Genomic DNA, 25,609 nt, shown 5'->3' with positions numbered 1-25,609 from the left:
AGTTCCTCGACGTACTTGAGCTAAAACGCTTCCTCGTCAATGATTCGTTAACTTTCTTTCCATTCGTCAGTCGAACGTCTTTCAACAAGTAACGTAGCAAAGCAGGAAGGGGCGTCAGCAATTCGTTCGTGACTCAGAACGCTTCCTCGTTAATGAGTGAGTCAATAACTTTCTTTGAACAAGTCAGTGGATTCTCATTCGAAGGGCGAGACAGAAAGGTAACCAGCAAAAGAAGCTGCTTGTTTTTAAAGGCTCGGCAATAATTTAGCAAATATAAGTGATTGAATCGACGAGAGGCTCGTTTTGGGAGAGTTATTTAAAATTAATGTAATCAGTAACAATATAGGTAAGTCCTTTGTTCATTCATTACACGTTCTCTCATTATCTACATACATCATAATTATAAACACTGCTAATTACCTGATACTGCATTTACATTTTCTTTCACACTTTTCGTTTTCTTGTCAGCTCCAACAACTCCAGCTCCAACAAGTGAGTACGCATAATAGTTCTTTTTATGTCTGTTTATGTAAATGATTTTATGACTCTACGTGAGGTACAATGAATAATATTATGTGTAAGTAAATGCCTCAAGTCTATTATCGAAGAAAGTTCGAAATGTGGCGTTCTGCATTTTTAGGTGGCCATATCGTGCAACAAGCTATATATAGGTTATCCATTTTTATTTTTATTTTTTCATTCCATTCAAGCCGCTCCATATGAGAACATTATGTATCCACACGGCCCGCAGCAGAATGATAACGAATTTCGTCTTGAAGACTCTCCTTTCTTCTTCTCTGGTCACTGCTTGAAGATCGACGCGGATTGGACTGGATTTCCATTCTTCTCGGAGAGGCATTACAAGCTCTACGTAAGTATAAAGTGTTTTCAAAATGACGTCACGGCAGCCATATTGGAATCTCCCTGTCGATGTACCAAACCGATCCTGAAGGTGTTGACCTCTTTTCGTATGTAAACACTCATTCCAATAAAATTGCATTGCTGCTGGCCACGTAGGTGAAAACGCTTGTTTGTAAATATTCATGTAAGTCTATAGAACTTTTCGCTTTTATTTACGAAAGTGAACAATATTCCACTTTAGAGTAACTCTTTATTGCCTCGATTCATTCTGAAATATAAACGTGTACCTGGATGGATTAGTATCCCATCAAGTAGCAGTACTTATGACAGATTTCTTCTCCATGAGGAAGTAAGACAGAGTTAACCGATGATAAATTCGTATACACGTGTAATACTCGCTCTTTGCCAAACAAGAATTGATGTGGTGTGCTTTAATCTAAACACCTTTTCTTCATTTTGTAGATATGCCGCAATGGTATAATCCAGTTGAATTATGAATGGAGCTGGTGGTGGCCACGGAAGTTTGGTGTCTACAGGTGGCTGAGAAATATGGCAATCATTGCGCCGTTCTGGGCCACGACTGATATGTACTCTGCCTTCAGAGACGGTCATTCTAAGGTGTATTATCAAGTGTACAGTCAAACCAAGGGAAGCTCTTCTGAAATACTGGAAATGGCCTCAGACGATGTAAAGCTCTATGGCGACCGTACAAAATTTGCCAACTTTGCTGCCAGTTGGGTTCTTGTTGTGACCTGGTACAAGCTCTGTCCATACGCTTACGACAACAACTGTCGTTGGGTAAGACGTCTATTATCCACTTTACTACTACTACCAATGCTATTATTTTGGAGAAAACGTTCCGTTAAACGACATGTCGCTGGGTAAGCATTTATTTTTCGCCTTTCTTCTGCTCATCTTTGATTACTATAGTTTGCGGAAACAGTGAATCGGTGGAGCCTTTTGCACGCTCTGATTGGGTAACCAACTAATAACTAGCTTTTCCCATAGTGTTACTCCTAAAACTGCTCGCATTGCCGTAGGTGCTGTTTTATGAACTATTGAGAAATTTGATAATATAATTATTACAGTCTTGAATTTGCATGTAGCGATCTCGTACGTCCGTAAGATCGAAACTAAAAAAAGCTTTGAAAGTGACAAAAGTCCATTCAACTGAAGAAAAACGTAGTACGTTTTATTGTCGATCGCCTGATGTCATCAAGGGACTTGCTGTTGTTGATCGCTGACAAGGGTTACTGCATTTTCTTGCATTTTCATTTGCAATCTAACTTTACTTTAATTTCTCTTTCAGAGTAACACTTTTCAAGCTGTCATAATTACGGATGGATTTAACACATTTTTGATGTACAACTACCCTTATGGTGGAATTGAGTGGGTGATTCCAGCGGATCCGTAAGTGGATTTGCATTGAATCCAATCAGCGTTCTCATGTGAGAAATGATTTAGGCTTATGCGTCTGAAGATTGACCATGGCTTAATAGTGGAAATCAATCTATCAATCTCTTTTCCCGTCCGTCTAGACATCGATCTTGTTATTTTGTTACCATTGTTGATGATGATGATGGTGATAATTTTTTTTTCAAATTTTTTATTGTTGATACTTTTGTTGTTGTTATTTTGTTGTCGTTGCTCATCTTTCCACGGAGGGCGTAAGGGAAAAAGCATTCAAATTGTGTAACTTTCATTCTTGCAGGGATGATTACCGTTACTGGACTGGTTACTACGGTCTTCCTGTCGCTGGCTGGAACGCAGGAAATGATGGAAAAGATTATCACAACCACGCAGCGTGAGAAGTTAAATTTACGTTTATATTAGTGTGGTGAAGAACAGCAGCGTTAGAGAGAGTTTACACATAGGGACAATGCTATATTTATTCTATCGTTGTGTCGTCTACTACAATGAAACTCTTATGCTGTGCTAACTGCAGTCGTCCTACATTACAAAAGTGAAACTTTTTACACAAGTATAACTATTACGCTTCTGATTGGTAGAAAAAAAACTGGCGCCACCTACTCAACCATTCAGAACTAAAAACAAAACCCATCGTGACCCGCTCGCACCTTTTCCCGCGTTTAGTGCCAGTTACACATATTTTCCTAGAGTTTTGATTGGTTCAATATATCGTCTGTGTCTTCCCTGGTTGGCTATAGGTTCAGGGTTGGTTTTTCGACACTCAATGAAAAATTGCTCATCTTCTGGGGTAAAAGTGTGAACTTTACTTTCGCTTTTTTTCGTATTTCAGCTCGGCTACATTTGCAATGTATAATCTTGATAAGAAAAAAGGAAATACAGGTTCGTTGGGGAGGTACTTTTGGAGGATCGAGAACAGCGATGGGACAGGTGCACTGGAGAAGTGCTTAACATGGGCTGTTCTTAATGAATACGCGAACATTCCTTACTGGTACGACCGCCTAATAAAATCAGACCGGGAGATGGCGTGTCCTTGTACTGAGTGGCAGGCGTGGCTGGACAGGGGAAGATTCTCCTGGAGCTGGTGGTATTCGTGGCCTGAAGTGTGTTATGAGTCCAGGCGTTCCAAATTCGTATTTTATTATTCTACTCTAACGGGATTAGTTGGACTTCGGCTGAGACAGGAATGTTGCTACTCCACTGACTTTGAAGACTGGGGCTCTCTCAAGTTTGGTCCTCCTGACGGCGGTCACGTGAAAGTGACAGCTTTCCATTACTGGTCCAATCACGTGAAAACGTTCTCCTTGGACGAGAAGGCCTATCAATATTGCTGTGTTGACATACCTTCGTGCAATCTGTTTTATCTTTATCGTCCGTCTGATAGCTGTTCCCGTTACAGACCTCCACCAAGACGTACGTGTAACTACACATTATAGTATGTTGTCATAAAATGTAATGTCGTCTCACGTGACATAGCATGCCACCACGCAACGTCAGCTGAAGTCATGCCATACATTTTTTGCTTGATGGTGCCACAATATTACCTTTTAAGCTCTAGCAACACAACGACTACTGCATGAAAACACGACCGGACAATATGGCGGTTCCCGAGTCATTCACTTTTGAGCTCCCGATACCCGATGGGAGCACGTAGTATGACGTAACATGACAGCTGGTTCATTGATTTATGTCGAATCAAGTGCAAACGGAAATCGCCTGTTTTGCTATTTCAACTTAAATTTACTTATTTCGTTGGTTTTATAATTTCCTAATTTTCATCACCAGCAATACTTAAGACATCGGCTTTTCAGCTCGGGAGCAATCCTACAAGTAACAGCAAAGACTTGCGACCTTAGCTAATTACCCACGTACTCTGTTTAACTGCTCGCTTTCATTGTTAATTTAGGTTGGTTCTGGGGCGATCCTCACATCAAGACGCTGGATGATGGGAATTACACGTTCAATGGACTTGGTGAATACGTCATGATTGATGCACAAAATGGAACATTCCAGCTACAGGCCAGAACAAAAGCTGCCCAGGGAAATTCAACAGTCGCCACTATTTTCTCAGCCGGCGCAGCGAGAGAAGAAAATACGAGCACCATTGAAGTCCGAGTAAAGGAAGGCGGTGAGGGATATTAAAAAGATTTAATGTAAAGCAATCAATCCTCTATGCCTTGAGATATTAAAAAAATAGATGCGAAATTTCTGGCTAGACTACATCCGCTTTCTTCAAGAACATTAGCATGTGTGGTAATCTCTGTCGGCTTAGAAACCATTGAAAAATAAACCTTCGGCCATTTCTAGTCATTATGGCGCAATTTGCCGAAAATCGAAGGATGTTTTCAGCCGTCATTTTTATATTCAAATTTACTGAAACGCAAATGTGTGCAATTGTTTTTCGCGTTATCAGGTGGATTCGATATTCTGATAGACCAAAAAAACTACAATGGCTACAACGGGCTGACAAACCAAAGTGTAGAAGTTGGTAGAAACCTTTCTGTCTCAAAATCGGAAGAAAACTGTTTACAGGTTTCTTTCCCGTCAACAATGTCGGTGAATTTCTGTGAGAAAAAGGAGATGCTGTCGTTCGTCGTAACTCCTGTAGACGATTACAAGAATACCACCAAAGGCTTGCTGGGAACGTGGAACGATGACCCGGATGACGACTTTACATTGCCTAATGGATCAGTTTTGCCATCATCTTCAACGCTGAGGGAGATTCACTTCGGGTTTGGTGTAAAATGTAATTATATTTAGAGCTATTTTTTTTTTCTCGATAGTTTTCTACCGTAGGACAGTTTATCTTTAAGGTAAATATAAAATGAACTACGAAATTTCGAAACTGGCCTTTATCGCCAAGGTCTGAGTCTTGCTCAAGTATCAATGTAGTCCTTCTTCTCACAGGTGAATAAACGGAAAAACGTTTGGGTGGTGAAAACCCAACCATTAATCATAGTCTTGTGTATTAGACTGTTCACAGTCCCCTATTTTTCTGTGAGATGGTAGATGTCGATCGTTGAGCTCGACGGGCCGCCATCTTGATCTCTTGATGCAAGCGAAACTGGAGAGAGTACAAAATGCCCTTGTGTAGGGGTGGTGGAGGGCACGGCCGGCGGAAAAAATAGGGAGACTGTAACCGCTTCACTCTGTCTCGTGTTCAAGGGGCGCGGCCTCCAGTTTGGCGCGTCCGCTAATCAAATCAATTGACAATCTCTCCTGAGAAAAAACCTGTCAAATCAGGGATGAAGATATGAATACGTGTTACTGTGTTGTGAATTTCGAATCGTTTTGAGGGTTTACCAAGTTACATCGAATGAATGCGGGACGGAAGAACTCTTCTCTGACTCCAAAAAAAGCGGCAAAACCCGCAGAGAATTCCAATTATTCAGATGCGTGCCGTCTTTGTGGCTTTAGCTGTAAAATTTTAGTCGGAAATAAGAACAACCAACGGAGCTTTCAGCCATTTCCTTCGCCAAAACGAAACTTTGATATGTTAAACTCTTGCCAAAAGCAGTTGGAAGAACCGCCAAAACATCTTTTCCTTCGAGTAAACGAGAAACGGCCTCCTTTTGCTCGCGCTTTAACACCAATCCTCCAAGACAAGAAGCAGACAGACGATCGAAATCAAAACATTCTCCAGAAAATTCGCTTAAAATCGATGCCATTTTGGCCTGAGCCGCGAAGTGATGAATGTCACTTTCTGTCACTCAAGTTGTCAACGCTCTGCTACGCTCTGATGAACTCTACTGTCCCTTCGACCAATCAGGTGTTGCCGTTGCTGGATCAACTAACGCAACGAACACCATAGAGAGTGAAGCTGTTACAGTCTCCCTATGTTTTCCGCTCCGTCACCCCCACGCTATTAACCCCACCGCCACTACCCACGGGAATTTTGTACTCTGCCTAGTTTCGCTCGCATCAAGAGACCAAGATGGCCGCCCATCGAACTCAACGATCGACATCTACGATCTTACGGAAAAACAGGGGACTGTGAACAGTCTACTTGTGTATGGACACTAGTAAATAATCCAGTTGGGACAAAAACGTATTAGTTCTTCTCTAACCTCAGTGAGTAAACATGACAAGATTTAATAAAAACCGTTATAAGTTTTAGGAGGTTCTTGACCCAAACAGAAGACCATGGAAACTCTATTAGTGCTTTCTTAAAATACAAAAAAACCTTCCAAAACGATCCATCCACTTTAATGTGACAATAGCTCTCGTTCCAAAGGAAATCTTCATGCTGTTTTTGATGTTCTTTTAGGGCAAATCAACCAATCCCAGTCACTCTTCACCTATGCTCCAAATGAAAGCGTGGATACCTTTAAAAACACTAGTTTCGTTCCCATGTTTGCGGATAACATCAGGTGGCAAAACGACAGTTTAAGAGTAAAAGCTGAAGAAGAATGTGGTGAAGATTACGAATGCCTGTTTGATGTGGCCTCTACAAACGATCTGTCTGTTGGCGTGGTAACCAAAGATATCAGCATTCAGTTGGTCAACGAATCGAACGCTCTTAGTAAGTCAGAAAAGGGTTATTCCACTCTTGTATTGTAATGTGTTTCAAACTTTTCGCCCTAGTTAAAATGGGTTATCGTTTAGGCGAGGAAAGAAAACTGCCCAGGTAGAAATTGCTGCTATACAGGTCAATCTCTAAACTTGGAAAAAATAGCTCTCACTTGCTGAGCTGTATATACTTTGTTTCCGGTTTCCATTTTACATAGTTGGTTGATGAGTTATATAATTGCTTTATCTTCACACCCTTCCTTTCAATATTGCTTTTGTAGACAACTTCCCACCCAAGATAGTAACCGAATCAAATGTGATAAATGTCACACTTCATGAAACAGCTAAGCTGAATATCACTGCTGTGGATAACGATACCATAACATTTCGTGTGATTAACAAGCCTGCTGAAGCTACAGTGAACCAAAGTGGAAACGTGCTGTACTTTACATGGAATGTTATCTCGTCGCAAAAGGTAGGCTACAAGGTATCTTCTATATATAGTAACCGTTGAGGAAACGTTGAGTCTGACATAAAAAAAACTGTTTTCCGCTCAAAATTAAAGGAACTGAAAACAGTAAATATCTTATACGCGTGGCGTAGCTTAGTTTCTTAACCTCTTTTTTTTTTTTTTTTTTTGTTAAACACATAATTACTTGCATTGCCTTACTCTTCTTACAACACGACACAATACTTAACCTACTTACAATACACTACATTATTGGTATTATTATTATTATTATTATAATTTCTAATGCTTTTACTGTCTTACAAACGTCACTTACAAAAAATAAAAAAACCCAACTATTTACAATACTTGGCATTACCTTACTTACAGACAATACGCAATAATAACTTATTATGACTTACACATTACGTTACTTAAGGAGTCACAATACAATGTTGTAACTTAATTATAGAAAAAAACAACAACAACAAACAAGTAGAAAAAAAAGACCTTGCAGCAAATTACTAAGGGAAACGCCTTAAATGGTGAGAAGGATTTTCCACTTCTGTTGAAATTCCCTTTCACCATTCAACGTGGCAGCAATATATTTTTCTATCTAGCATATATTTTTTTGCCTAGCATTATGAGGTGGTTGAGGGTCGAACGGTGAGTACAGGGACGAGTAATTCCAAATAATACCTCTGGCTCGAAGAGAAGTAAACTCGCGTTACTTACGGTAGAATACCAACTTTGGAAGTTATACCAAAAGGAAGACGCTTGCGGGCAGCTAATAAACAAATGACTTATGTTTTGACTATCACAGGGACAGAAAGGGCAGGATGAGGAGGCAACCTTGTTCATTTTGTATAATATACTGTTCGTGGCTAAAATGTTGTGTATGATTTTGTGCTGGAACATTGCCAATTTAAGTTCTTTTGTGGCTGTGAACGGCAGAAGATAAATTTTATTTAGATTCTCTTTCGCGATGTCGTATGATAATAGTTTTTTTTTCTAAAGTGGGAGGAGGAAGATTTTGTAAGGTTAACAGTTTGTCGTCTAACATCTTGTACGTTATAGTACAGATTGGCGGCGGGAGTGTAGTAGAGTCGCCAAAATTAACGTGAAGGAGCTACTTCCAACTTTGAGGGATCGTAGACTATGATATATTAAAAAGTTGCAATTTAGCGTGTATTTATTGCGCAAGGAAAGGAAAAGCAGGACGCAATTTTCATGCTCGTCAAAAAGGTCTGAAATTTGCTTTATACCTGCTCGGTGCCAATGAGGCAGATATACCATTTTTTTGTCAATGGTAATGAATTTGTTGTTCCAGATTGTCTGAGACTGTATCTCGGTCTTGCTGTGAGGTGTCGTAGACACGATTTCTTGCCAATGATGAATAATTTTTTTGTAAAATTCAGGAAGATGGCCATTAAGATCAAAAACGTTGTAGTCATAATTACATTGAAAGAGCTCAGTGCCGCCGACAGTAGAGAGAAACGATTTTGGAATATACTTCCACGGTGCATCTGAGTCGGAGCACAGCCGTTTTACCCAAGTTAGTTCCAAAGCTTTATCGAAAAGAACAAAATGTTTCATGCCAAGACCGCCATCCGATTTATTCTTGATGAGGGTTGTCTTTTTTATTTTGGCGGGTTTTTGCTTCCGGATAAAATCGAACACTATTTTATTGACCTCTGTTGTAAAGGTTTTTGGAGTCTCCATAACACTGGAGATGAATACAAGTTTGGAGAGGGCTAACGTCTTAACAATATTTATTCTACCGTACATAGATAAGTCTCTTCGGGACCAGACATTTAAGAGGTGCCCTCTGTAATTTTCAACTATAGCCATTTGGACCAGAAAAAATCAAATTCCTCAAACTTTCTCAGATGAATGGTCTAGATAAGTGATTCACAAAAATATAACTTTCAGTTCAATTCGATTCGTATTTTAGCGCTGGGGCCACCATCTTGGTTTTGCCCCTCTGAGAGGGCTTTCAGCGGCCATTTTAGGGCACATTTTTAACAATTTGCCATACAAAGAAAACGATCTAAATCCGGGTAAAAACCCTTTATTCGAGACAAGCAAATGTTTCTTGTTACATTGAGAGGCTGTTTTGGCAATTTGATCATCACCTGATTTTTCTACAGAATTTTAAATTTCTTCCCTTTCGGACTACTGATGAAGCGCCACAAAAAAGGCGAAGTTTAAAGGAAAATATCGCCAAAAGTACATCACTTGAGATCCCAAAACTACCCTCCACTTAAAGAGCAATGTCTCACCTGTAAAAACATGCAATAAAATTTTGGGGCAGTTAAAACTGTAAAATGTTAGAAGAAGAAGTTTAAGCTGTGCTTTTGTCAACAAAGACCGCCGTCCTAATTAGCATAATAACGTAAAAATAACGATGCACAAAGAAAATAATGACATATTCCACTTACCTCGCGACATGTCGACAACTGGACGTTCCACGATGCCTCGTGTTATATTTCCAGTCTGTTTCAGCCACATTTTCGGTGATTAGTGTACGAAATCACTCTCAGACATCGCCACGGTTAAGCAGATTTCAACTCTCCGAAGCCCGCTTCATAACATCTATCAATATTATTTGTCTTTCGCTTCATAAGCCGCCGTTTACAAGAAGTTTAACAATTTACCGCATTAATTTTTCCCCTAAATTTCTCACATCCTGTTAATTTTGTACCCAAATATCCAGTATCCTGAAAACCCCTAATAGGGCCTCACTGATGAACTGATAAAGCTGATCAAGATACACAGATCATAATCTTTTGACTTGGTACTGTCTATCGACCCCCCCCCCCCCCCCCCCCTCACCTACCCTGCAAAAATAACCTAGAAAATACCTGCAAGCAGAAGCTCATGTTCAAATCATTCTGGGAAAGCCAGTAACTAGTTTAGCCACAGAAATGCGCAAAATGGCTTTAATGTCGGTTACATTTTCACTTCCTACCCACCCTACCCCTACCCGTTGGAATGCGCATTTGTCAATTGTAACGCAATCTGTGGAATAATGGCGGATGCATAACAGATCAAAACAGAACTGAGCTTAAACGAGTTCTTGATGAGAATCCTCGATTAAGAGGAGGATTTTAAAGGCTGCTAACAGACTTCTGGGTCAGTTAGGATCTCAGAAAATTGTTAAACTTCTTGTAAACGGCGGCTTATGAGGCGAAAGACAAATAATATTGATAGATGTTATGAAGCGGGCTTCGGAGAGTTGAAATCTGCTTAACCGTGGCGATGTCTGAGAGTGATTTCGTACACTAATCACCGAAAATGTGGCTGAAACAGACTGGAAATATAACATGAGGCATCGTGGAACATCCAGTTGTCGACATGTCGCGAGGTAAGTGGAATATGTCATTATTTTCTTTGTGCATCGTTATTTTTACGTTATTATGCTAATTAGGACGGCGGTCTTTGTTGACAAAAGCACAGCTTAAACTTCTTCTTCTAACATTTTACAGTTTTAACTGCCCCAAAATTTTATTGCATGTTTTTACAGGTGAGACATTGCTCTTTAAGTGGAGGGTAGTTTTGGGATCTCAAGTGATGTACTTTTGGCGATATTTTCCTTTAAACTTCGCCTTTTTTGTGGCGCTTCATCAGTAGTCCGAAAGGGAAGAAATTTAAAATTCTGTAGAAAAATCAGGTGATGATCAAATTGCCAAAACAGCCTCTCAATGTAACAAGAAACATTTGCTTGTCTCGAATAAAGGGTTTTTACCCGGATTTAGATCGTTTTCTTTGTATGGCAAATTGTTAAAAATGTACCCTAAAATGGCCGCTGAAAGCCCTCTCAGAGGGGCAAAACCAAGATGGTGGCCCCAGCGCTAAAATACGAATCGAATTGAACTGAAAGTTATATTTTTGTGAATCACTTATCTAGACCATTCATCTGAGAAAGTTTGAGGAATTTGATTTTTTCTGGTTCAAATGGCCATAGTTAAAAATTACAGAGGGCACCTCTTAAGGTTTTCTTTAGGGATCCTAATTTTTCAAAGAAATTTTTCTTATGAGACAATTTAATATTGTAAGTACAATGTACACCGAGCGCGTAAACAGGATCATCGCTAATTTGGAGGTTGCAAATTGCGTCTTTCCTATGGCGCATGTAGCCAAGCCATAGCATTTCTGATTTTGGCTGATTTATTTTTAGGCACTTTTCAAACAGTGAAAGTAAGTCAAATAAATAAGAAACTGACTGGACATCAGCAAGAAGGGCAGTTGTGTCGTCAGCATATTGCGTGAGCTTGACCTCTTCATTTCCCTGGATATGTATGCCCCTGATATCTTTTGACCGTTTTATACTTTGGGCAAGAAGCTCCATAGCAATAACAAAGAGTATGCCTGAAAGGGGACAACCGTGACGGACACAACGTTCTAAGCAGAAGTGTTTAGAGGCGACGCCATTGTTAATGACGCAACTAGAGATGTCTTTGTAGAACACGCTGATGCATTGCCGCAGATTTGGTCCAAAGCTGAAAGATTCAAGGCATTTTTGGATAAAGTCCCATTCAATTGAATCAAAAGCTTTTTCGAAATCTAAGAAAACAGCTATACTTAATATATTTTTAATTTTAGTGAAGTCCATTGTGTCTGCTATTAGTCTGATACTTTCTCCAATGAATCTACCCTTTACGTAGACGGACTGACAAGGATGTATTACGCTTGGCAAGATCTTTTCCAAGCTTAGAGCAATAGTTTTGGTCGCAATTTTGTAGTCAACATTAAGTAGCGATATTGGTCTCCAATTTGTTAAATAATCCGCGTTCTTATTCTTTTTGGGGGATTAAAGAAATAATACCTTGTCGTTGAGAGATAGAAAGTGATCCGTGTTGAAACGCATAATTAAAACTTTCCACCATGAATTTACTAACAGCGTTCCAAAAAGAGCGATAGAACTCTGAAGTGAGGCCATCTGTACCTCGTGTTTTACTGCTTTCCATTGTCATAAGCGCTCGTTTACATTCATGGATAGACATAATACCTTCGCAAATTTTTGTAGTTTCTTCTGATAATACATTTTCTGTATTAAAGAATTCCGAGGCGTTCGGATTCGTGTTTTTTGATGTATATATATGTTTAAATCAAAGGCTCCCTGAGCCAGATCATGGATGAATAGTTGACTGTTGCCTCTGTGGCAAAACGAGTCTTTGGGCAAAACTATTTGTATGAAAATACATGTCACCTGTACGTTCATTCTCTTGAAAATCAAGTCATTTTCCTGTGAAATGTTTTGCACGAGCATTCGTGCTAAAAAAGAGGCAAACAGCCACTCCGAAGTGGAAGTAAAGTCTGCATATGAGCCAAGTGGCATGAAGCGACTAGGAGTATTTCTACTACCTCCAGATGGGATGCTAGTACTTATTTATACACCTGAGTGGAAAGAGGCACCATCAGAGTAAAGTGTCTTGCTCAAGAACACAACACAATGTTCCCAGCCAGGGCTCAAATCAAATAACAGGTTGTTTACACAGACAGCTTATAAATTTTAAAATGCATAACAATTAATTTTGATTGAAATTGGAACATTGTTATCTTATTAACTTGTCCATGATGTAACAACAGTCTGTTTCAAAATGAAATCATTAAATGAGAGTTCACCATATTTACCAATCAGTCCAAAATTGACGATATAATTATGTATATGAGTCAGCAGTGCATTTTGGGTCAAGGTAAATTGGTTATGGTCCTTGTTCAGTTAACATTATGAAACAGCTGAATAACAATGATTACTATTATGCAAAAATTACAATACATGATTTTGAAATTTATTTTAGACAATCAACTTGAGAATGCCAGGACTGCCAAGAGTATTTTGCTCAATTTACTTAAGTGAAACGTGGATATTGGCAAAATCGTGTTTACTTTGTTAAGCTCAGTCAAACATAAACAATTTGATTGTAGCTTGCAGGTAAACAGGAAATCTATAGAAGAAATACGTATTTCCTTCAATATTTAAGAATGATTTCAGACAGTTTTGTTTCAATCATGAACCTGAAGTGAAGGGAATGTTGTTATTTACAACTTATAAGGTTTTTTCTATAGAACTATGTCCATGGAAAGGAGGAAGGGAAGTAACAAAGTTTTGTACAAGGAGGCTCTGGCCCAAGGTCAGAGACCTATCCATTTTACAGTGTTTTTGACAGGAAAAGCTCTCCTTTCATATACGTGAAGCTTTTAGCCTGAAACCCCTTTCACAAACCTAATGTGGCCCACTAGATCTTATTTCTGGGATAAATAATCAAAATTATTAATGTTTGAAATCCCTGTCCTGTTAAGTCTTATAACACCTCCAGCCTGAAAAAAAGTGCACCTTTAGTCAACTGTAGGAAGAAGTCCCCCAGCTTGGTGCAATACAATAATAAGGATACTTCTACCATATTGTAGTGCATGCAAGTAAAAGAACAATAATTTTCTTTCTTGGAAACAAAAATCACGGTATTTTATTCCTATATGTCTTGGTAATTGTTTGTGCTGGTCTCACTAGCAATGCAGCAATATTCGAAAGGATTGTAGATATGTCTCTGCTAATAAATTTTTGCAACGATTACAGAACATACTAATGTTGACAAGTATCAAGCATTCTCTTCTCCATAATTCAAGTTTTGATGTCAATTTGTTTAAATCTCTCATTTCTAGGAGCAAAAAAAAAGTCTACATCACCACCCACCATGCGTCCGGCTTTTCCACACAATTGGACAGTATATCTTTCTCGCAAACAAATAGATCTACACAGTCTATTGGACTTAATTTGTTCATCCATCACTAAAATATTACAGTGTGTATTTACTCAATCATACATGTAGGTTGCCTTGCACCTCATTCGTGAAGAAATTTTCACTCCGGTCGAACTGCATGGAATGCAAAAGAAATGTAGTGTGAACGACAACAAAACTAAAAGAAAACGCAATTCGAATTTTTTTCCCCCTAAGTATTCAAAAACAAGCCTACAAATTTCGAGCTTGCGATATTAACACAGGCAGAATTTCAATGTGGACGTACAAAATAAAACAATAAAGAAACAATGAAACCAAACCTAACAAGAATTTAAGCTTACCTTAGACTACACAACGAGAGAAAGCGAGTGGAAACCATCAAATTCTCTTGCCAAGAAAAAAAGCTAATCACGATCTCACATTCTGGCCTTGTCTTCCCGGGTGTCTTGTATCAATTCTTTGACCTCACCGACCGTGCTGTTGTGAACGATACATGACCACAGTCATAAATACCTCTACCAGCTTTCATCTAGGTGTGAGCAAAAGCTGATAGGCAAAAAAAAAAAAAAAAAAACTTATTATATGGCTAGCTCCGTGAGCGGGCAAGACGAATCAAATCCTGCGCTGTGATTGGCTACCCAAGCGGGTGATTGGCCCGCTCGGGTCTACCGCGTCCCGCAAGAGAAATTTCCCCGAAGGCCCTATAATAAATCCTTTGTTGACCAAGCTTGTTCGGTCAAGATGGCTGGGTATTGGCCTCGTTCTTTTTTTGCGAGTTTATGGACCTCGACTCCGTCTCGGTCCATAAACATGTAAAAAAAGAACTTGGCCAATATCCAGCCATCTTGACCTCACCCTTGATCAATAGCCCATACATATTTACGAAAGAAAATCACATGAAACCAAAATGGCCGACTTCAATCTTCGAGGTGTTCGACAAACTCGTACCCAGGCTCTCGATTTATAGGGCAAAAATGTACGCCTTTCTAGTCCCCCCACGTCAAAGAACTTTCCCGAAGACGACTGGACACTTTTGGACAAAAATAATACTTAGCAGGGGAGGTAGGAGAAAATTGTTTAATCCAGGTTTAGAATCGAGTGAGTGAATGAGTAAGTGAGTGAGTGAGTGAGTGAGTGAGTGAGTGAGTGAGCGAGCGAGCGAGCGCCATACGACTGCCTCCTAAGCTCATGGATGTTACATAACATCCATGAGCAAAAAGCGCTCTTCCTCTTCAAGAATCTCTCTCGGGTAGGTTAATTTTGCGTGATCATTGACTTTTAAGGCCGTTATATGTATTTTCCTTTGGTTTGTTTTTTCTAAATTGTAGAAATACTTACTGTTTTTCTCGCCATGTTTATACCAGCGCGCTCTGCTACGTATAATCGTGTTACGCGTCTTAACGATTGCTATTTTTGAAAGCTTGGTTTTTATTCTTTCTAATTCACTCGTTAGGGAATCGCTGTATGCTGTCTGGAGCTTGCACTGCAGCTTGATCATCTCCGACAAAAGGGCAGACTCTTCGTCACGCTTGCTTTTCGCTTTTTTTTTTTCGAAAATTTTATTGTAAATGCTCTGCTTTCCATTTTAATCATTTCCCAGAACAAACCCTTGTCCTCAGTTGGCGACCTCTGGAATTAAGAAATTCAATAATTCTACATACTTCGTGTCAGACAACAACGAGTTGTTAAATTTCCAGAAGCCGAGCCTACGAGGGGGTTCGTATTCGGAGAAAGATATAGAGATCAAGACTGCAGAATGGTCAGAATAAATATTTGGAATTATTTTGTTCTCGCAAATTCGATTACTCGGTTGATTTGAAACGAAGAGGTGATCTAGTCTACATTGTATTTTCATTGAGCGATTCGCCCACGTAGAGTCCGGGTTTTTGCAGCGCCAGGTATCGAGCAGATTATGCGTTTTAATCAAAGCCTTTAGTTCAATAGTCGATGCTTTTCTAATGTCAACAGGTTTGCCACCTCTTTTGTCTAAAGTGCCGATTGCGCAATTAAAATCGCCCCCCAACACAAGATTTTCATTTCTATATTTGCCGAGGATAATATTTGAAAGCCCCCTTAGGAATACAACCTGTTGTTTGGATCGTTTGGTGCATAAGCATTAACCAGTACAACTTTTCTATTATCAATAACAACCTCTGCTAAAATATATCTCCCGTGATCATCTGAGGCAATTTTCTCAATGTTTACGTCAAGCCGTGGTTTAAAAATAATCATATCTCCTCTGCTATGAGACGACCCATGGCTAGATACGATTTTGCCTCCCCATTCCGTCTCCCATCTTCCGATAGTATCGAGCGAGGAATAAGTTTCTTGCAAAAAAATTATATCCGATTTTTGTTGATGTAGCCAGCGAAAAACCTGTCTTCGCTTTCTCGAACCGTTTAACCCTGTTACATTTAGCGATATAATTTTATACATTTAGATTCTCTGTAGAAGGCGAAGTCACAATATTCCAGAGAAGAAATTAAGCACTTGTTTATACTATAGTTCTCACTGTGCGGCGAGATATCATAACTTAGTTTTAATTTTCTTTTGTTGACCAAGTTAAAGTTAGATAAATAAATTTGAACATACTTACAACAGAAATACAACAACACACACAACACAAGCTACTCACTACTTCAGACTTTCGTATGCTTTTGTGCGGCGTTTACTGACTGGGTCAAAATTGGGGTACTAGCGGCAGCAATTTAGCAATGGTTGAGTTGTACGGCGGAGCAAGAGAGTCAATTAAACATATTTAAAACTAACCGTTCATTAAACATCCGTACAGAGGGAAAAGAGCTGTTTCCGGTTCTCGGTAGAGTGAGCCGTTGATTAAAAGTTTTTCTACCTTAAAGTACGCTTCTTTCTTTTCACGTTTGGCAGCCTTGAGAACGGAGTATAACTTCCTTCTTATCTCATCAACTTCTTATGGAAAGTCGTCGGATATTCCAAAGCTGGTGCCTTTGGGAAAGTTTTTGATGAACAACTTTATGAAGTACTTGTCTTGATAAGCGGAGAGTTTTACTATAATTAGACGGGATCCGGAGTTTCGGCCATCGTGTGTATGCGTAGAAATCCTACGAACTCTGTCAAAGTGTATTTCCTTTACATCGTTAGGTGGAGTTTTCAGCTTCGTGGGCATAAATTCCCGTAAAGCAGTCTCGGTATCGCTGTTAGATTCACGTTCTCCCTCCTTCACTCCAAAGAATTTTAAGTTGCCTCTGCGACTTTGGCATTCCCTTAACCTCTTTTTATAACTTAAACCATTATACGTCATCTTTTTTTGCTGAAATACTAGTTTACTAAGTTGGGAAAATCCTAATGAGTTACAATCAAAACGAATTGTTAAGAATGAAAACAAAAAAAATTAAAATAACTGAGAAAACAACGACCGAAGAATTTGAAACTTTTTAGTCAAACCGTAACTATTGGGCAGTCAACTTTGCAATGTCGCAGCGCAATAGTAGAACATATATCGATTGATAGTTTCCTTTGATTGACCTTGTGAATCAGAATGCAAATCTGTTACGAGGAATTCCACGAGTCGTCAGGCATTTTGTGCGAAATATCATAGCTGAAAAGGGTGAAAACGATTCACAATTATCTTTTTCTCTTATTGTAGTTCAATCTGTCATTCGTTGCTACTGACGACAAAGGCGCAAGTGCCACCTGGAGTCCAACAATTAACATGTGCGCCTGCAACCACGGCGGTCAGTGTGTGCAACCAGAAGAAGGTGACAATGTCAACACTGACAGCAAGTTTGTATACATGGGTTGTGCATGTCAGGGGGGATACACAGGAAGGTTCTGTGACAGTGACATTGACGCCTGCGAGAGTAATGGTCAGCCCTGCTATACAGGAGTTGAGTGCATTGATCTTCCACCGCCAGCCGATGCCAGTGGGTATGAATGTGGACCCTGTCCATCAGGATACACTGGAGATGGCGCTCAGTGTGTAGGTGAGCTTACAGGATTGGCAGGGTACCTTGAGAATGAAGGAAGTTCGTTTTCCTTTTAGAAACGACGCTTTAAATATGAGAACGAAGTACCTAAAATGATAGTTTTAAATACGTTACTTGCAAAATATTCGGACGATTTCGATTTCAGACAAAAGAAGTGTCCGAAATTTTAAAGGTGCGAAATATTTCGAGTACAGTATACAACCTTGAAGTAGTTCCAAAGCTCTCAGTTTCCTTTATTCCGTGCTTTATAGAGCAAACCCTAGTTGAGACACTGCTTAACATACGTAACGGAGCATTCTTAAGACCGTGAGGGTGCAGTAAAACTATCGTTTTCAAAGATGTTGTTCCAGTCTAATTCGTGTTTGAAAGCGTAAATTTACTCTAGCTATGTTTCAGCAAAGTGTCCGAAATTATTGTCCGACATTTTTCCGAAGAAAGTTAAAACCTGTCCGAAAATCAAACGTCCGAAATTTTTTCCAATCAATTTAGTCGGTTTTGAATGGCAGGGGTTCATAATTTATGACTACCGAGGTGAAATGACCGACAATTTTCCATACCTCTTACACTGTCTTGTTTTACATCCTCTTTCTCGATTTTGATGTGACTGCTGCTATTTATTCGCCTATAAATGTTCTCTGTATCTTTCCATTTTCCAGACTTTGATGAATGTCAAAATAATTCGTCAAACGACTGTGAACAGCTTTGTGTCAATTTTCCGGCTTCGTTCTTCTGTGATTGTCACGACGGATACGAACTAAACGCTGATGGTCGTAGCTGTGATGGTAAGACATTTGTTGGATAGAATTTACATCACTTAAATTTTTAACTGTTTACGTGTAAAGCTCTTTAACCGCGGCGTTATATGAAGTGCCAAAACCATATTTAAAAAATCTTTCTTTCAGGGCTTTATCGATCGTCCGATCATTTTCAAAACAAGGTGCGGAGTTTTTCAGTTTTCCCGCGTCCCTAGTCTAAATTTAGCCAATAGAAGTTTCGTCTTTCAGCGTGGTCTAAAACCAAGGGATAAAATTAAAGGCTTGAAGAAAAAGCGGGACAATTCGAACATAATCCCTTTCTCTGTACTTCCAATACAGGCTTGATACAAGAAGGATGTCTCTGAGAAAAAAACTTTACGTTCCGGTCAAAAACTCTTTTACTATCCAATTTAGAATTTGTAAAGGATAAATCACCTTTGTAAACTTAGTATGAAATAATTAACTGACCATTTTATCGATAGACATTAATGAATGCGAACCTTCAAATGACTGCATGCAGAAGTGTACCAACAGTATAGGGAGCTACAATTGTTCATGTGACGAGTTTTTCAACCCTGATCCTGCTGACTGGAGAAAATGTTTAGGTAAGTTTGATATCTAAGCAGGAAAATTAACGTGAGTAAAGTTACATGACGTTTCGACGACTTCATGTCATCATTGTCAAATGAATAAATTAAAAATAACGCCAAGGCATATTTATAGTACTTAGGACGTGAGAAAATGAAATTAGCAAACGTTACATGAAAACATTCATGTAAAAAAGTTTCGCACGAATGGAATCCGCTTGCGTGTTCAGTTTGGGTCTTTTGTTCTTAATGAACTCTTGCCGCCACCTCCATCAACGCGTAGAAGAACATTAACATTCCGTGATCGGAAAACGTTTCAGGGTCGAGCATGCCTTAACAGCTGACAACATCGTTAAGAACTTTAAAATGCTCAAGAAATGCCGTGGCAAACTGGGATGTTAAATCTTTAAAATTTAAGCTAAACTTTTCAAGATGCGCAAATCTTGACGTAGCTTCTTAAGTACTTAGGGCTTCACTTGCTGCACAGTTTCTTGCCTGGTCACGTGATTAACTTTTCTTTACAGCCGCAAACCCTTGTACCTTTGGACATGGCTGTCAACATGTCTGCTTCAAAGGAAGCAATAACCAACCAACGTGCGAATGTTTTGCTAATTACGAGCTGGAGAATGATGGAAAGGCCTGCAGAGGTACTTGATAGCTTTGTTTTATCGATTAATAGTTTTTGGGAGTAGTGGTATAACGTTCCTACAAATCATTAAGATGCACAAGATGGGAGAAGCTCAAGGCATAACCCTGAGCAAATCTTCACTTTTTTTTTTTCCTTGATTTTTGATTTTTAATGAGTGTCGTAATTCAGCATGTAGGAGATAGATCTGCTTGATTGTTATAATGAAGTGTTAAGGCTTTGCCATATGCAGGATAGAGTGCGACGGCTCACGACAGCTGAAGTTTGTAGTTGATTATTATAATGAAGTGTTAAGGCTTTGCCATATACAAGATACAGTGTGACGGCTCACGACAGATGAGGTTTGTAGTTTCCGATAATAATTTACGAAGGAATTCGATTTATTCTCGTGTATAAAATACCAAATACTCAGAGAACAAGAAGGCGATTTAATTAATCCCTTCGGGTCGGAATCCCGAGTAGAGTTTTGATAAATTTCACTTTATTATATTAGAGTATGTGCTCGAGATTTCTACTGCGTGCAGATAGTTGACAAGGAAGCAACCTGGGCCACCCATCACGCGTTGAAATGGAAAACGAATAATTTATTAAATAGGCCTTTTTCGAGTTACGTTGTGTCTCTTTCAAAACGAGTCTTCGTGCAAAATCTTTCATATGTGTTTGATTTGCCTGAAAATGATTCTGTAGGTGGAACTCAATTTCATATGAAAGGTTTTGCAAGAAGACTCATTTTTACACAGAGGCAAAAGGCAACTCGGAAACGGCCTCTTGATTTAGTATAAATCTACAAGTCGTTTAAAACATTATCTAAATCTTCTCTTTCAAAGACACTTCGAAAACGCCAAAAAACTGGCATTTTGATATCAATCGTTCACCGTGACTCACTATCTACAACAGAAAAGATAGTGAGTAGCGTAGCCAATAAGAGAACGACATTCGTGATAGGAGGTTTGCAGTTTTAGACTAATATTGAATATTATTGCAAAACCTACACTTAACTGATGTAATGCGTTAACAATACTGAAAGATTATGAAATATTAGCTGCTGAGATGGAATATCACACACCCTACCGGTATATATTAAAATAATTATCTGCCATCTAATTTTCTGTTTTCATTTTCAAAGACATCAACGAATGTGATCCAGCTAATCCTCGCCATCGCTGCAGCCAGATTTGTGATAACACTCCAGGAAGTTATTACTGTTCATGCGAAGAAGGATTCGAATTGAACAGGGATGGTTACCAATGTGAAGGTATTTAACATGTAATCGTTAATCTCATTTCATTACTTTTGGTATGATGATTTATGTTTAAATCCTGACCAAAAGGACTCGCGAGTAGTCGCAAACTGAAAACTTGGGTCTACTTTCAACTCCGTTTGGCCAGGCCTTGCGTGCACTTGCGTTGACCTGCGATGACTTGCGCTCAGTTTGGTCAAGACCAAATTTGCACGCAAGTCGACGAAACTTTTCACCGTTTGACCACGTACTCAACCAAGTCAACGCAAGTTGGGTGACGTCCATTTGCCTATTATTAGCCAACGAAATACAGGATATGTCTGCCTTGAAATGGGATTTTTTTGCGACTTTCATACACTAGCGAGAAATCTTGCGAGTCCGCTGGTTTGGCCACCCAACGTAATTCTCGACGCAAGTTCAACTTGCGACTACATGCGACTACTTGCGAGTCCGTTTTACCAGGGCTTCATAATAAATATATAATGCGCTTTGTGTCGAGCCTACGACCGAACTGTGGGACGAAGAAAACAAACGAAAATGTTCCTTTTTTTGTTGTATTAATTTAATCAGATGTTAATGAATGCCTGGATGAAGATTTGTACAATTGCACGGATGAGTTCCACAAGTGCGTCAACACTCGCGGCTCGTACAAGTGTGAATGTGAACAAGATCTTTACTTTATTGATGGCAAATGCAGAGGTAATCAGAGATGAATTAGTATGGTAATCAAATAATGACGAATGAAATTAGGAAATAATTTCACGCGTGTTTTGTCAAAATTCTTATAATTTCTCCAGCCTTTGGGCGAGACAAATTATTAAAATTTTGACAAAATCCTAAGTTCACGAATGCGCCATTTAATCACCTTTCAATATCGTTGGTGACAAAATACGCTTACAATCGTGGGTTTTGACTTGTTTATTGAATCGAGGAAGTTTGCACAGAGCGTTGCCATGGCAACTTTGTAATTCCTTTGTGACACCATAACCTGAAATTTCGAGCCAAAATTAAGGAGCAATTAATTTAAGTAATTTTCAGTAATTTTTCCATTTTCGAGTCTAAGGGCGAAAGCATTCCTATGAAAATGAGTTCCACCTACAGGTTCATTTCATGCAATCAAACTCATTTTCATAAGAAAGGTTTTGCACGAAGACTCGTTTTGAAGCAGAGGCACAAGGTAACTTGGAAATGGCTAGTTGCCTTGGGTTTGCCTCTCTACACTCTGGCTATGGTTGGCTCAGAGCAGTTTTCACCTGACTGTCGAAATTGATTCGTGATTGCTCTGCTTTGCATTTCTACTCCAAGTGATTGGTTTAACAAACTCCGGGCAACTGTCTCAAACAATCAGAAGTTACATCAAAACCAATCGCGAGTTGTCGCACGCTCTGCAGCAACAGCGTAAATCTGCCTTGAGTTTTGAATGGTGCACTAAATTTTCTGTCCTTTGTTAATGAGCAAAGTTATATTTTTGGCTTTAAAAGAGATATAAACGCTTGTACATAACGTTTCGGCGTCATTGGTTTACAACACCTTATTGAAAACCTCACTAAAGAACTTTGTGACTAAAAAACACGCTCTCTCGTAACTTGGATTCTTTCTTAAAAGCAAAATGATAAAAAGTAATATCGCATCTGCTTGCTTTGTAATTCACTCTTTGAAGTAAGGGGCCGAGATTGTTTGAGTTCGTTGTTTGCCATACATCCCAGTCTTATTCAATCTTGGCCTTTTTTGCTCCTAGCTGTTTGCTATATCATCATTGTCTTTGCTGTTTGGTATATCAAAAGGAAAAAAAAAAACATCTTTAAAATATTCATTAGGTCTAGAGAAGAATGAGACAGCTCCCAAGCTAGTGTTACCTGAACCGCGTGTGCCATCAAAGAAAGAGAGGGAAGAAGCTGTGCAGTTCCTAATTCCACTCACAAGCGATGTAAGTGCTTTCTGCGTAGTAATCAGCATTGCAATTGCTTCACTGCCTTTTTTTTCTATTTTTTGCTGATCAGATCATTGTTATATTTCTATCTTTTTGCTAATACCAGCAGCATTTTCGTTTTCTGTCCCTTGCATCATTTGTATTAAGTAATATACCACTTTTTGTACGCACACTTATACAAAAAACTGAAAGAAAATAAACACAAACAGTTTAAACTCAATTACAGTAAACTCTTGGAAGCACAAGGTCTTTACAGAAAACTGAAGAGTTGTTTTTGATAAGTGTTGGATAAATTTACCCCGACGTTTATATGCTGTATGACTTGTTCACAAGGTTTAAGGACGTTTGCACTACTTGTTTCTGCGCATTCTTACTGCGCACGCAAATTCACACGCCACGTCATGCATGAGAGCCCGCGCTAAGTAATAATATGAACAATGATAGGGCAGATGGCCACTGCTATAACTTTGCCTGGATCTTGGACGTTCGGTGACCCGTATCTTTCTTTTAATGGATCATTTTCTCTACCGATTTTCAACGTTTAGCGAAAAACTGCAGAAAAATCTATCGACTAGAGGTTTGAATTTCTTGCAAAATGCACTATCGAATTCCGTTCTTTTTAGCTCTTCGTTTATCTTTGTGACGGTTTCAAATGTTTCTTGAAGGGTTAAGAGTCACTGACTGGAATTATCGAGAATGGCTGGCCAGGTTCGAAAAATCGAAAATCCTGAAACTTTGCCTGAAGAACGCTTTTAGGGAGCTACTTTCGAAAATATTTATTATTCCGATTTTCTTAGAATTTTAAGTCTTCGAGAAATTCGCAAAAAACGAAAATACAGCTTTTTGCCTCATTAAATATGCAAAAAATATCTGGAAAATTGACAAAGTTCTCAGTAATCGCATTGAAAGAGTTTACAAAACTAGAACACGGGGTAAACTTAGCACAAGAGCTTTACATTTCTTCTATCTAACAATAGGGAGTTTTAAATTTTTCAAGCAGTTTGAAGGATTTCGTCGACCGTCGAAGAATTGCCTTTTCAAACCCCTATGAAAACGGCTAAAAACGCGTAGTTTTGCGGGCTTAAAACCCATCTTGGTATGTCCGATATGGAACCAAAGCAAGTACAGAGCAAAAGTGTGTCGTTTCTACTATAATAATATGGGAAAAAAAAATTCTGGGCAATTAAGGTTCACACTGGTAAAATGCAAAAGTTTGCGACAATCTCTTCTCAAATCTGCATAATGCGGTATGTTCAAAGAACTCTATTGTTGAGCACTCTAGTCTGTTTTTGTTCTATTTGTAGGCCATGCTTTGTGGGAAATCATACAAAAATAGAGTTGATCCATGTCGTTATTCCAACATCGTTCCATTATTTCACGCAAGGTACATAAAAGTAAAGAAAATATTTGCAGACTAATCGAGTGAGTGTGGACGGGAAAGACTAACCTCTACATATTTCTATTATAAGCAAGTGTCTAAACCTCAATAATCTAGGAATTCCAATTGGAGCTAACTGAAAATATATATTAAGTGACGCCAGTCACGTAATTCATGTAGCGTGTTTAATCTATGTAACTTTGAACTTATGTTTTGGGCTTTTTCTATAGTTTTATGTACCTTGCCCAGAATAATAATTTCGAAAGTAGCTCCGTAAAAGCGTTCTTCAGGCAAAGTTTCTATAAAAGATATGACTAAGATCTTTTGCCTCCGTTGACTCACCTTCGATATTTTAAACTATAAACCCCTGTAGACCATGCTGATTTTTCAAAATCAGGGTAGTTTTCTACTCGCTTTTTCTCTGAAACGAATTCGGTGACCCGCAATTTTTTTTAGCATTTCTGAAACAAGCAGTAAAAATTTCAAAAAAAAACAACTATTGATTGGAAATTTTCGCGCGAACGTCCTTAAACAAAAGCTTATATTGACAAGAACTCCTGGAATGTTTTTACATCTTTGACAGTTTGAATGGGATTTCGAAAAGGACAAGGCATTCAAAGACAAAATGGCGTCTGTAACAACGGATTTCTGCACTGCGAACAGGACAAGATGTGCCCTAAAGGACGCCAGGCGAAAAAGGTGATCACTGGTTCTTACCGAATCTCAAAAGTGTGTGTACTAAAGAGGTCCACTTCTGAATAAGACACATTACAAGAGGTTGGGGTGGGGGGAACCCGAATAAAGTTTTATACAAGGAGGATATCTTTGGCAGAAGAGGCAACCCTTTCACATAGCCGTCGTAGACGATATGGTCCCCTTTCAATTTACTTACAAAATTTTGGATTGAGTTACCATTTAAAATACTGCACCGACAGAAATATTGAATTGATTGCAGACGTGTTCGTGCCAATTGAGCAAGACTTTAAATCCTGTCTGGCTCATTAAAATCCGCTATTAAATTGTGACCATAAATCTACCTTGTCTGGAATGTTCTTACCTTCTCTTAGTATGTCATGTATTGTTTTTCTTTGTTTGTTTTATTTTGTTTTAAACAAGAGA

General features: G+C 39.0%; 1 protein-coding gene and 1 pseudogene across 1 annotated transcript in view; one reads left to right on the top strand and one right to left on the bottom strand.

Moving 5' to 3' along the window:
- The window catches only part of LOC110060349 (uncharacterized), a 154,046-nt gene that overhangs the window by 60,927 nt on the left and 67,510 nt on the right, over positions 1-25,609 (top strand). The window contains exons 47-61 of the mRNA XM_089276679.1: positions 469-492; positions 711-871; positions 1,324-1,659; positions 2,171-2,271; positions 2,573-2,665; positions 3,122-3,702; positions 4,196-4,417; positions 4,703-5,035; positions 6,557-6,811; positions 7,080-7,273; positions 17,615-17,951; positions 18,611-18,736; positions 19,192-19,314; positions 19,821-19,943; positions 21,069-21,197. Coding sequence (XP_089132805.1) covers positions 469-492; positions 711-871; positions 1,324-1,659; positions 2,171-2,271; positions 2,573-2,665; positions 3,122-3,702; positions 4,196-4,417; positions 4,703-5,035; positions 6,557-6,811; positions 7,080-7,273; positions 17,615-17,951; positions 18,611-18,736; positions 19,192-19,314; positions 19,821-19,943; positions 21,069-21,197 — 3,138 coding nt within the window. The remainder of the gene's footprint in view (positions 1-468; positions 493-710; positions 872-1,323; positions 1,660-2,170; positions 2,272-2,572; positions 2,666-3,121; positions 3,703-4,195; positions 4,418-4,702; positions 5,036-6,556; positions 6,812-7,079; positions 7,274-17,614; positions 17,952-18,610; positions 18,737-19,191; positions 19,315-19,820; positions 19,944-21,068; positions 21,198-25,609) is intronic.
- Positions 16,671-17,269, bottom strand: LOC149098335 (uncharacterized; annotated as a pseudogene).

This window comes from Orbicella faveolata, unplaced genomic scaffold (genome assembly GCF_042242905.1).
Source record: "Orbicella faveolata isolate gen_17 unplaced genomic scaffold, um_ofav_v1 contig_46, whole genome shotgun sequence".
NCBI lineage: Eukaryota > Metazoa > Cnidaria > Anthozoa > Scleractinia > Merulinidae > Orbicella > Orbicella faveolata.
This window is presented reverse-complemented; position numbering and strand designations above follow the sequence as displayed.